The following is a 14,145-nucleotide window of genomic DNA, read 5'->3' on the forward strand; positions in this document are numbered from 1 at the left end:
TTTGAATACTGAAATGCTTATGATAAACATTTGATCAGTGTGATTCAAAACGAGAGCAGGGATTCATAAGTATCTAATATAACAACTTATCTAGGAGCTATGCAATGACCTATGAACATGTTAAGCATAAAATAACATACACATTATTATATATATATATATATATATATATATATATATATATATAGATATATATACACACACACACAACATAAACACATGCATACACACACACACATATATATATATATATATATATTCATACACATATTTAATCGTGAGTAAATATACATTTGTTAAACAGGTTTAAATAGTATGTGTGTCATTTATTGTTATGACTTAGTAGCGATACATATTTCCTAAAGAACTATACATATCTAGAATATACACATAATCAGATTAAAAATATTTATCATCACAGGCATATGCAATCCATTGCTGTTTGAAAATGGTGGTTATGAAGGAAAGGGCCAACTCTTGAGTAGTCTCCTGAAGACAAGATAGTAATCAGTGGATCTTATATTTGGGGGTCATGAATTCCATAGTTTGGCTGCTTGAACGAGAAGGAAGTACCACATATACTCTTTTTCCTGTAAAGTGGTGTTTTAAGGCGGGATGCCAATCTTGAGCGGAGGTTTCTTTGTTGAATGTATTTGGTTATTTTGTTTCTGATAAAAAGCAGTCCTGTTCCATGTATAGCTTTGTGGGTGATACAAAGCAGCTTGAAGGAAGATCTTCTGGCAACGGGTAACCAGTGTAGTGCTGTCAAGGCAGGGGAGATGTGGGCTTGTGGCTTTACATGTAATAGTAGCCTGGCAGCGGAGTTCTTGAATACGTTGTAGTTTTTTCATAACAGATAGAGATGATCCATGGTACAGGCCATTGGCATAATCCAGTTTGGATAGTACAAGAGAGATAGTAGCCTGCACCTTGTGTGGAAATCCGAGGTGGGAGAAGATGCGTCGCAGAGTCTTCAAGGTGATGAAGCTTGTTGGTGCTAATTTGTCCACTTGGGAATTCATTGTTAATTTGGAGTCCATGGTAATTCCAAGGTTTCCTCGGATAATAGAGGAGATGGTCCGAGATCGTCAGGCCATGCGCATAGTGGGTCATAATTTTTCCAGTTACTACATATGAGTATTTCCATTTAAATGCTCTAGACTTGTTCCTTTGTGTAAGCCTTGCTGCTGAGAGCCACAGCTACCCAGGCCTGAGTTAAAAGTTTGACAAATGAAACCTACTGGTCCTAAAGGTTGGAAATATATTACACTTTAAGGACACAAAACCACACCATATTTTACACGCAGTTTCTTAGCAGTAGGACTCTTAAACACCTCATTGATCAGGTGTCTTAAACTGCCACTGAAGGTGGTCGGGGAAATTGCCTTGATAAAGATGGTTGTGTTGCCCAAATTTCTTACTGTATCAATAAGATCCCCCTACACCCTACCAGGCACTTGTTTTCATTCTGTTCGAATGACACTAACAAAACTAATCTGGGCTGGTAATCAGCCCTGTATAAAATAGACCTTGTTGACTATCCCACTTAAAAAAGGTGGACTTGAGGTACCGGACCCTGTATTATATTACGCTTGTGTACAGGCACAGATTGCTCATGATTGGTGCCACTAGGGCTTAGGCCCGTAACATATGAGTGTGGTGTCAGATATAGCTGACCCAACACCATTGCCTTTGGTAGTCTGCTAGAAGATACTCTGCTCATCACTGGAAATTAACCCTGTTCTTGCCTCTGGGCAGGCAGGGCATTCTTGGATGAAATACTCTGGTCTTTGTCAACTATACTCTCCATATATGCCTCTTACAAATAACCAACTCATACCTCTTGCTACCGAACCTAAAGGCAAACAACAGTTTGCCAACAAAGGATGTACAACAATGTGAAAGCTATTTCTAGACAGCGCTTTTATATTATTCAAAGAGTTTCTATGGATAGAAGGTGGATCACCATTAGACGTCTTCCTATTTCACAGTTTGAAAGCAACACTTAAATAGATATTGTCTGAAATCCCTTGGAAACTGCCTGACTTAACTACGATCGCATATCTCATTGTGGCACCTGGGGTGAAGCAAATAGTATCCAAATTATGCCATGACCTTGATTGCCAAACCGAAGACATCGCTCAAAGGTAATCTCAAGTGGGAAGGGAGCCCTGGAACAGAGCTGACGGACAAACAGTGGAGTTATACTACCTACAAACGCAGAAATCACAATTAATGGTCAGCATAGGGCCATACACTTTAAAATTTTACTTATGGCATATTATACTCCAGCTAGGATTCAGGACTTGCATCTTCAAGAAGAGCCATACTTGTAAGCAGTGTAAACACCCCTAGGCAGAGTTCTTCCATCTGGCTTGGAATTGTCCAAATATATTCCAATATTGGAAAGAAGTGTTTAAAAAGATGTCAACTATGATAGACTTGCTGTTGGCACTGAACCCCAAGAAGGCAAGTACTGCTGGCGCATGTTAAGACTCTCTCCAATCCAGTTCATAAGTTGAGAGGCCACTATATTCAGATTTCTACAGCAACAATGTGAAAAGAAGGACATATACAATACGTGTTTGACTGAGGAGGAAGGATAATCCCATGTAAATCTAAGAGTCCAGTGCTAGAAAACTGTAGGTACTGGTAAGTAACTTATTTCTTTTACGAAATACAGTTCTAATCAGCACATTGCCCATGTATTCAGAGAAATTACTCCCAATTCCCCCTTCAAACATCAAAAAAGTACATTTTGCTCATTGTATCTTTAGGTTTCCCCTTAAAGATTTTTTTATATCTATCAATTTATAAGATAAAAGACTTATTGACAACATGTTTAGTTCCAATGGAAATGGTATGCGAAACTTCATAAGGCCTAGAAGTAATTTAAAAACCTCATAAATGTCGATAGTTACACAAACCAGCCCACATATATTACATACTATCACCAACTGAAGTTTCTACACTGAGGTGAGAGGCATGCAGTGCCAGTGTCAAGCCAGGGCAGTGGACGGTTAGAGTAGTGCCACAGTACGCCAAGCGAGGGCGATGCCAAGATTTTATCCAGAGCCATAGTAAAGGCGGTGCATGAGTTCAAGTCTGCGCTACTAGATGAGGGGCACAGAGATTGGTGGAGAGTGGCACAGTGTGCATGCTTGGGGATAGTGCAGAGAGTTGTGCCACCCCCAGAGGGCAGCGCATACCTACACTCGGTCCAAGGGGTATTCACTGGTGTGAGAACAGGGTATCGATGCACTAATTTCAGAGAGAGTGCTCAGCCCACTGCAGTGGAAGTGAGTGCAGGCTTCTTGACAAGTGCCATGGTAGGGCAGCTGCCCCATAGTGTTTAGTAGGTGCAGCTGACACAATCTCCACCTCTAACACATACTTGCTTTGTTTACTTTTTAATTTCATTTTTCTGTTAACAGAGAGATGCCTTGCAGAACGAACTCAACATACTGAGGCAGAAGCACACAGCTGTCTGTGGTGAGGTACGCGTCATACAACAGACTTCCAGGACGTAAGCCTGCTCTGTAGTCAGACCTTCCTTTTCATAGTCCCCTTCACCCCCCAGACTGTTTTATGTAATCCGAGGTGACCGTCTCTTGTAGACTGGCTCTTGCGTCTTCACGTAGTGAACAGTTACTTCAGCTACATTTGTGTTACATAAACAATAAATACATCAGTGTGTGACAATGAGAGCCCCTCTTTCTTGAGGGAGACCTCCCCTCTGCAGAATCAGTCTTTGCAAGCAGAAGCTGTGTACTTGGGTCTTCCCTGTAATTCTTTTCTGCTAGGTATTTGTCTTCAGCTTCAACCTCTCTAGTGGAGCTGTACAGATAATTGACTACAAATAAATGCACCTCATACAGTGACCTCACCCAGGAAAGACCTCAGCCATGCTAATGCAAGATGCACGTTTCCATTAGTTTACAGCCGGGCTTCCTGAAACTAAGCTAGGCCATTGGGTGAAAGGGAGAGCAGACAGACCACTGATTCTCTAGTATGTGTGAAAAGGGCTGGTTTATTGAAACAGGTATGCATCACAATAACACCTCAGCATACCGCCCTACAAAACTAAGACCTCACTATACAATTTTGTCACCAACCCTTCCTGCCCCTACCCGTAAAGCCCCCCCACACATAAGGTAACCAGTAATTATTTATGTCATGACCTCCTGCACTCCTGGTGTTGTAACACTTTAACTTCCCCTGCCATTTAACAGTGAATCTCATAACGTCTACTAAATTGAACTTCCTATGACGTAGCCTTTTACATCCTGCCTTGCTTTGTGTGACCTTGTTCACACTCTCCCTCTCGGCCTGATCAGCATATGGCAACAGCAATAACCGTACCTAAAGCCCTGCAAACTTGGGCCAACCACCACTATAAAAAGGTCCATACTTGACTTTTTCTGCCCAACCACCCCCATCTCCCACATCATATTTGGCTTTGTCTGCACTGAGTCATCCCCGTAATCTCAGAGCTCAGGACAAAAACTTCTTCATCTTTAACAGACATAATTCCAACATGTATTCTGGGCAAGTGCACTCCATCATCTCTGAAAAGCTCCCTTCCTCATAACGTAAGTCAACATGTTGAACTCGACTGTACCCTCCTTCCTGCAAAAGCACCTCACCTCCCAACTTACCTTTCTTCTTGCTCTGTCTATTGCTGTCTATTGCTGCTGGCTTACTAGCACCTCTCAAACACCTTCAAGGGCCGAAAGCTGGCCAAGCTACAAAGCACCCTGCACACAGAGCCTTTATCTCTCTGAGATCCTTCTTTATGTTTCGTAGTAAAGACAGCTCCTTCTCAGTTACCATATCATTTTTGCCCAAATGAATCAACAGGATGTCAGGACACACCTTTCCCCTCAACAGCTTGTTCAAGGTAGGTAAAAGTTATTTCCACTGCATACCCCCCTCACCATGCCAGGCCACTGGGTATTAGAATCAAATGCCTGATTATGTCTCCCAGCTTTCCTCTCTGCTTCCCTGTCAGCCCACTTCACAAATGAATGTCCAATACTCCAAACTGCCAAGCCAGCTGCCAATGAGCCCGGAACTGAAACTGAAAAGAATATCACAATAGGAAACAGGAAAATTGTATGCACAACCCATCCCCTTCATCGTTCCTGATGTACCGCTAAGAACAGTCTGAAGATCACCTACCCAAGCTCATAATTTGTTCCTTGGAACAACCCTCTAACCTGCCTCAGTAGCTGCCTCCATACGAAAACAGCGAGTGCCATATTCTGAAGCCACTAAACCCAACCCAGATAGCACTTTTTGTAGGATTGCCAACAACTGAAACACTGTTACTTGCGCGTGGCAGAAAACTGCATCTGTAAGTACCAGCTGCTGCCCACTATGTTTCACGCACAACGATAGCGGGCAAAAACCTACCAAGGGTGGAAACATGACTGCTGTTACCCATGATCCCTGATCTGTCTTAGAACTGCGCAGGCAAATGGTTACCCCTGTCTGTTGAAAACTAACATCTTCCCACAGTACCGCCCCTCCAACTGCCCCTGCCTCACTCCAATTCTGACACCCTAAATGCTCAAAAAAGACATCCATGTCATCAGTGTGCTAAACAGGGTTGATTTGTGTGCATTGGATCACATGCACAGCAACATACCAATTACCTTGTAAAAAACCTGCAACGTTAAAGGTTTTTTCCGTCTCCCCACCCGACCATGTTCCCTCACCCAGCCCTCTAAGATCCTCCGACCCAGTTCCCCTGCCGATGGTGCGTAACCCTAGAACATCTCGCCCATGAAAGCTATACCGGGCAATTTGCCTACGATCGTGACCTGACAAAGCCCCTTTTCAATCAATGACAGAAACAACTACATCACATCCTCAACTCTTTACCAATCTGTCACTCTCCTTCGAGCCCCTGATGCCGTAAACTCCTCCCAGGCTTGAGCATACGCCTTCCTCACGGACACAGCCAGAGACCCTACCACTAACTGGAACATCCTTTGTTGCCTGCTGTCCATAAGTCTGGTGCAGTGCATATCTATCTTGACCCTGTCTGCCTACGTGGTCAGTCCATGGAACCTCTCCCACTGTGAACGAGACAAAGGATCCACAATGTCAATGTCAAAACTTGGCACATGTTTTGCCTTAAATAGAATATCATGCTGCAAGCACACTAGCAAAACAACCCTCAACAATTTCAGCACCTGTGTGTCCTTTGCCGGCTTTCTATTGCCCATCTGTACCACTGCCATTTTGTACATGTGAAACAGCACCTTCCTGCATACCAGCAGATCTCCCCACACTGTAACTGCCACCACCAATGGGAGTAGCTTACGGAAGGCAATACTGCTTCCTTTGTGCTTCCAACTGTCTGGCCAGTCATTCGCACACCAACGACCCTGCCAGAACAGCTCGAGCCTACTGCCCCCTGCCTCTTTTGAATAGATCTGTATATACCACTCAAACTCTTGCGACACCGCGATCGGGATGCCATTGAGGAATTCCAAAACAAAACTCCAAATCCTCCCATACCCCCGCTGACAGGCGCATGTGGTGCTGTGCCAATGATAGCCCTGAGGGTGCCAGTTCAAGTCTTCTACAAAATGCCCTACCTACTCGCACCACCCTACATGCAAAATTGAAGTGGCCCAAAAGTACCTGAACCTCCCTAACCGGGGCCGTAGGTTTTGCCAGCATTGTGTCCAATAGCAACCGCATCCCCAGTTTTTTGTAACAAGGCAGCCAAGCCTCCATGACCTCAGAATCCAGTTCATTTCCTAAGAATGACATTGTCTGTGGTTCCACAGTTTTTTCCTTTGCCAAGGGGAACCCCCACGTCCTCAATGAGGTCCTGAAAATGTACCAGCAAACGCTGGCAGTCCACTGAGCCGGAGTCAGTGACATAAAATCATCCAAGTAGCGGGTCACCCATTCATGCCTAGTGCACCATGTGGGCAGCTATTGCAGGAAGGGGCTAACCCTCTCAAATAGAGATTGAACATCCTATTGGTAGGGCCTTGTCCACATACCACTGCCCTCCAAATTAAATACCCAGCAGCTGAAAATCCTCTGGGTGCATGAGTAGAAATCGGAAAGCTGATTTAATGTTGCATTTTGCCCTCCGTGCACCTACCCCAGCGTTTTTCACCAATGCTATTGCCACATCTACTGACGAATATGACACAGACGACAGCTCCTTGCCAATAAAGTCATTCACTGAGTGCCCTTCCAGCCAGGACAAGTATTGGATCAATCAGAACTGACCTCATTCCTTCTTGGGCACCACCCCTATTGGGAGACAATCAAATTCTCCATAGGCCATTCATCAAATGGGCTCATCATCCGGCCCTCTTTTACCTCCTTCATCAATTTTTCTCATGCAGCATGCGGGTGTGCCTTGATTGACTTCAGATTTTCTGCCCAATGAGACTAGGCCCCTTGTACCCTAGACGAAAACCCCTTTAAAAACTCCTTTGAAGAATTGCTGCATCCTCCCTGTTTTTGCCCTTCCCGCACATTCCCCCGGCCTCTTAACAGTTGTGCCTGCTAACATACTAGTGGGTGGCCTGTGTGCTTACCAGGGTCTTTGGAACGTTGGGTGTTTTACACAGGACTGGGAGCATGCAGGAACTGTGGCGGCTACCCTGTCAAGTGCGTGCCTCACTGGCTGACCTGCCAACACAGCCCCACCACCTTGCACCAGCAAATCTAGGTGTCCGGCTTCCTCTAGAAGTCAGATTGCCTGCTAAACATTTTCTTCTGCCATCGTCACGATTGAGAAGCCAAATTACACGCTATGTGCGAACACTGCTAACTCGCTGACTAAACCCCTGAGAACTGACTACGCTACCAAATCGCTACTGACTACTAAACTTTTTTGAAAATTTGCTAGCTAATACCTAACGTGCTGCCACTTGGTAAATACCACAAAATAGTGGTAGACAGACACAAAATGGACCCTTATATTTCCCTTGGTAGCCCTAAGCTGCACAGTCATCTAGACTGCAACAGCTTCCCTCAATACCCCTGGGGGACAGACCTCCCTCCGTCATCTGTCACCCAAAACCCTATGGGTGCTAGGTGTGTACAGTAGGAGCCACAGGGTGCTCTGTTCGCAAGCTGGGGCCCCCTGGGTTTGATGAGAAACACTGAGCGCCCAGTGACTGATCTCAGGCAATGGATGGTGATAGCCTGCGGTTGCCCAGTAGATCACTGATCAGTGTTTGTGGCTAAAAGTGCATGTTTTTTTTAATATGCAAGTAAGACTTGGTATTTGGTGTGTGTAGACCGAGGCAGTGGTTTTTGTGTGAGAAATGTAGCAGACCTTTTTACAGCATTGAGCCAGTCTGGGTTCAGTGTTTGTGTGCATGTGCATATCACTGGGCTTTATGAATGAGAGGCAGAGCGGGTGATGTTTCTTTACTAGGAGAAGGTGGGTGCACTGGGCTCTGTGTAGATTAGGAGGGATTATGCGTACACTGGGGATGAGTCACTGAGAGAAATGGTGCTAAATGGGATTGTTGGAAATCAGAGGTTGTTAATTTTGTTTACTGAAAGAAAGCTGGTATTTGGTGTTTTGTGTACACAGGCAAACCATAAATCCTGTGTGTGGCAGAGTAGGTGTGCATGGCCGGAGGCAGCGATTCGTTGCCTTTTGGTTTACATTGGCTCTTTCCTTACCTTGTAGGTGGAAGCACTGCGGCAGTCCTTGGATGCATCCAGGTCAGATAGCCGAAGACTCCACCGGGAGAGTGAGCTGGTTGTTTCTAACGTGAACCAGTGGGTCAAGGAGCAGAAGTGAGTAGGTCTTTGAACCAGAATCCCTGGCACTTCTTTTTTCCTACCACAAGTTTCTGGCATCTTACCTTCCACTGCGTGTTTTATGCCATGCTAATGGTTATTCGCGAATCAGTTATATTTGTGCTTTGTTGCAGGGAAGCCAATGAGAAGCTGGGGTGCAGAATCCGGGAACAGAGCAAACAGATTGCACATCTGATGGCTGAGAAAGAGTAAGTATATAAACCCTGATGAGTAAGGTTTGGTAATGAAGTTAGAAGTGGATCTATAGGTCTCCACATTTATTTTCATGTCCCATTTGTCCAGCATTTCTTTTTCATTAGACATTGTGTATTCTCCACACACTTCACCCATTCTTTTTTGTAGCATAATTGCATCTTTTTCTGCCAGATATTTCTTCTGACAGGTTCTTAATGACCTTTCTCATCAGACAGCAGATTGGATTTGGAACGTTTCAATATTTACTAGCTCACTGGTGCTAGGTGACACTGTGGTGCTCCCATACGCAAATCAGTGAGCTGTCCTTCCTGTATATATTGAAAAAGAGATGCATAATCTCCTTTTAAAGACTCTATTGAGATGTCGAGCTCCAGAACTTGTCGGGTTTTGTCAATGTATTCTCTCCAAATCATTTTTTGTAGAGTTTTTGACACAGTGTGACTCACCTCATAAGCAAAGATGGTTTCACCCTTGTTCCCATTGTTGTTGAAGCTTATAGGTGTCTGTCTGTTCAGGCCCTTTTCCCACTGTTGCTGACTCTAACAGATGTCTGTCTGATCCTAACTGCTAGTTGTGCCTATTGTCCTGACCACGAGGATAGCATGTATGAGTTATGTGCCTTTGTACGTATTCAAATAAGTTATGGCCTCACACATAGAGAGCTTCAAATACAAGTCAAAATCCAGGGCTCCTTGTGCAGAAGGTCGTTTCTGTCATGAGGCTGTTCTGGCCATAGAGAGGAATCCTCATACTGCTGACACCACCGCCTTCTCGTCTGCATCATCAAGGCCAAAGTAGTGAATTTCAGTTGAGGATTTTCAGGGAAGAAAATCAGATTCACCCTTTTCAGAACCAATCCAGATCTTAAACTCCAGCCTTCACAGGTAAGCTTCCCAAAACTCTCCTCTTCCCCCAAAGACCTCACAGGTACGGGCCTTCCAGAAGGCCATTATTGCTTGTTTAGGCCCGCAACACAGTGGTGGCCCTCAACATGTTGAACAGGTGCATCACTGAGTCAGGGATAGCGCACTGCGTGGTGCACATGCACCCCAAACCTTTTCATAGAGGTTGCCATCTCATACAGGTCAACATTTTAGAAGAGGATAGTGGGAAATTTAAGGAAATTGATTGGGGGAATGTATTTCTCCCATTAACTTCTGTTGAAGGAGAGGCGATTTCAGGTGAGAGTCAGCCAAAATAAAGCCTTTTTTTGACTTAGGAAATCTGAAGTCTCCATCCTCAATTGGGTGTGATGGAGACTTCTAGCTGCAGTGCTGTGGTTATTTTGTTAGATTTGTATACCATGTATCTTTGAATACATGCTTCTGCTTTGGGGTAGTAAGGTAGTTAACCACGTAGCACCACTGGTAGGAGTACGAAAATAAGTTTGTTCTACCTTTATACTGTTGGACACTTGTAGGTGGTAAATTTGATTTACCACTACTGCCTTTGTGAGGACTACGTTTACATGGTTTAATTGACAATGTTTCATCTACAACAAGAAAGGCTTTGTACAAGTGGCAAAAGACAACTGACGTGCCTCTCGGGTCACTAATAAAATTGTCATCAGGGCAGTAGGGGGAAAGAATTTAATACCCATAAAGAACTGGAATTGCACTGTGTATATGGTTTCAATCCTGGCTTCTAAGCTTAACCAGTGTGACCCTTTGTGATTGTTTCTTTCCTGTGCCTTGGTTTCCGTGATGATCACATCTGAGAGCACCTTCACCTTTTACAGTTCCAGATGTACACTGTACAACAATCTTGCTTGTGTGTGGTGTAAATGACCATAATATAGTTCCAATTATAAAAAATAAAGGCTTATAAAGGAGAAACAAGACAATTGACTTGTCAGTCATTAATAAAACTGTCACATCAGTAAGGTTCCGGTTCACGAATTCTAATGAAAGCCACTCAGTGCAGTGATGTAATCTAAGGTGCTAATGTGAAACAATCTACAATAAACTGTTTGTGTAAACGTTTGTACCTCAACTATAAAGTAGCAGTCAGGGAAATGGCCAGTAGGGCAGCAGATCGAGGAAGACTCTAAGAGCTGTTCTCCTAAACCTGCTTTTCCAAACAAGATACAACAAAGAAGGGGCTTCTCTGAATTATTGGACCAAGCAGTCACTGCCTCACTGCAACTGCCATCGGCACTGGTAGTGTGGCAAAAGATGCTTTGGTGTTGGGCGGGTAGGTTGAAGTCTCAAGGCCTACGAACCCCCACTTCCCACACCCAGTCAACTGCTAGTGAGGCCTGGCAGTGTGGACAAGGCTTGTTTCATAGTGCAGGCTGTTAATGACTCACCCTGCAAAACATGCTGCACGTGCAGACAACCTTGCCAAAAGCACATTGCAAGGCCTTTTCAAGGAGTGGGGCTGAAGGCTATTTGCCCAGTCGCCCCACTTCATCCCTTTTTGAGACTTGTGAAAATGCCCTATGAAGCTGGGATTGTTTCACAGTATTTGATGTGAGATACCTATAGTCTTAAGGAAGATGCCAGATCTCACTATTCGAGTACCAAAACATTTTGATGGAAAAGAGAAATAGTTCCATATTTATACTCTGTTTGCGCCACATTAGCGTCATTTTTTTACGCTAATTCAGTGCAAACCTAACTCCATATTTATACTTTGGCGCTAGACACGTCTAGTGCCAAAGTTATGACGTTTGCGTTGGTTTTTGCTTGCAGAAAACTATCTTGCGTCAATGAGATGCAAGGTAGGCGTTCCAGGAAAAAACCCACGCTATGGCCCTAGCGTCATATTTATCCCCTGTGCTGAATTCACGCACTGGAGGAGGAGGGCCTTAAATAATGGCGCTAAGCCTGCTTAGCGCCATTATTTAACAACTGGGTATGGGCAGGCGTAAGGGGGCCTGTGGGTCTTTTTCCATGGTCAGAGACCATGGAAACAGCACATAGGTGCCCTTCCCTGCCCCCAGGGACACCCCCACCCACCCAGACCTGGAGGACACCTAAGGATGGGGGGAACCCATCCCAGGTAAGTCCAGGTAAGTATATATATTTTTTTTCAAAGTGCCATAGGGGGGCCTAACTTGGGCCCCCCTACATGCCATTATGCCCAATGGCCATGCCCAGGGGACATTTGTCCCCTGGGCATGGCCATTAGGCTGGGGGGGCCCGACTCCTGTCTTTTCCATAAAAACCCATAATAGACTCCTGCATTGAGTAGAGAAGGAGTCAGTTAACACAGACCTGCCTCCTCAGATGATTTTTGTCAGTGAACTTGGATAGACTCCAAATGACAGGAGGTGCAAGGACAGAAGGTCCTTGCTCCTGGCAACCTTCACTGCCACCTGCTTGAGGAGGGGGCATGCTATTCTCATGGAATATTGGAATACACGGAGTGGATCTTCTTTAGCTTTCCAGACCACTAAAGGGGACTGCTGTTTCACCTTCAAAGGATTGCATAGATGAACCCAGTCGGTGGGTGGTCTTGATCATCGATTTTATAGGTCTGATTTGGTCTTGAGGAGCACTCAATAGATTTCTGTGCAGACACCCATGCAATGTTCATCTACATGCCTTATGATGCCAAACACTGTTTGATGAAAAAGGAGACAACTCATGGGATGGATTGAAGTACAGCAAAGGCTGTGGCTTGTGCTCTGATTGGCCTCTACAATTAATTCCACCAATAGTACCTCACGTTTTAAAGCAACAGCTATCAGTTCAGCAGGCAACAACTTCTGCCTCCAATGTAGCAACGGTGTTTTCACCCTTAGAGAGGAAGAGGAGCTGACAGAATACAGCAACATCATTTGCCATCTCTCTCCTCTTTGCCTACAACCCAAAATCTCTTTAATGGCTTAATATCATAGTACCAGATTGTGGGCCTGTCACAGGTGGGCTGTGTCTTTCTTGTTGCAGTGCAGGTAGATTACTTTAAAGTAGGTTAACCTTCAGATCATCCAGTTGGATACTTCCTTCCTTTTTACTGAAAGTCATCCCCCTGAAGTATAGAGAATGGAATGACTGGTCAGGAAGTGAAATTCCAACAACTCCTGATAGCAAACCATGGGTAAACAAAAACATGGGTGGAGGGAACCAGGATTCTGTGCCTTTAGCATGAGTCCGGAGCTGTGCTCTCTACTTTGTAGGCCTTTCAATGTTTTTTACATTCTACAAAGAAAATTTATTAGGGAATGATGTCCCCTACAAAACAACAGGCTTCATGCCCTGCGCCGAGACTGCAAGAAGCAGATGTCGGTCACATACCCTCAGGATATGTCTTTGGTACCAGGCCCTCTGGTCATGACTCTAACACATGTTGCTAATGCGCCCTATGGCACCCGAAGGTGACCTCCGGCTGTGAGGCAAAGCTGTATATTGCCAAACATAAAATGTAGTCACAAACATAGCACAGGTTCCATTCCCAAGCCAAGTCAAAGGCCAAATCCTGAGGCCATTCCTTCAACCGTCCCATTTCCTGCTCAAAATCTTCAGGTAAGTCAAAGTACAAGCATAAGCACAAAAAATAAAAAATCAAGTCAAATAGTGACAGTAGGGTAGCTCTTCTTTGGATCTGCGAGTAGGCTGGCGCGGAAGGAGAAGAACTGCTGTCAGCACACCGGGATGGCACCTATTTATGACCTGCAACATCATATCCGGCGAACACATTGCCAACGAAGGATGCAGTCGACTGACACCACCTAACAGCACGCAGGGGTACTGCGTGAGAAAAATCTCCTGATCCAGACTGACGCCTGGGGGGAATGCTAAGGTAAGGAATCTGCTACTAGAAGTCTATCAGGTTATTCGTTACTGAACATAAGTAACTTGTTTGTACATCAAAGTACAGGCACAGACACAAACAATACATAGTGGGAACTCAACAATTCAAATCTTCAGTGTGCTTTCAGCTCCCTCTAGTGTGTCTCTGTGCTCCACAAAGGTGCAAGGTCCTTCAGTCGGGTTATCACTGGCAGGTCTTCTCCCAATGGGTTCTGCCCCCTTGGGTCCCATCAATGGGCCTGTATTGATACTGGTACAAGCTTTCATTCCCGCCCAAAAGAGCATACCGGTTTCCACTACACCGATGCTGTAGCCACCCCACCACTGGTGCCAGTTGATGATCCAGTCCTAATACTTACGTCTGGCACTAAATTAC

At 44.8% G+C, this 14,145-nt stretch overlaps 1 protein-coding gene across 5 annotated transcripts in view; it reads left to right on the forward strand.

The window, feature by feature from the left end:
• Positions 1-14,145, forward strand: part of PMFBP1 (polyamine modulated factor 1 binding protein 1) — an 881,291-nt gene that overhangs the window by 798,521 nt on the left and 68,625 nt on the right. For 4 of the 5 annotated variants that reach the window (XR_011199809.1, XR_011199812.1, XR_011199810.1 and 1 more), the window contains 3 exons: positions 3,435-3,497; positions 8,684-8,793; positions 8,931-9,005. Coding sequence is in view for 1 of the 5 variants with exons in the window: in XM_069216463.1 (XP_069072564.1) it covers positions 3,435-3,497; positions 8,684-8,793; positions 8,931-9,005 (248 nt within the window). In the remaining 4 variants the exon portion in view is untranslated. The remainder of the gene's footprint in view (positions 1-3,434; positions 3,498-8,683; positions 8,794-8,930; positions 9,006-14,145) is intronic. The other variant, XR_011199811.1, reaches the window with a different exon arrangement.

Source organism: Pleurodeles waltl, chromosome 12, assembly GCF_031143425.1.
Source record: "Pleurodeles waltl isolate 20211129_DDA chromosome 12, aPleWal1.hap1.20221129, whole genome shotgun sequence".
NCBI lineage: Eukaryota > Metazoa > Chordata > Amphibia > Caudata > Salamandridae > Pleurodeles > Pleurodeles waltl.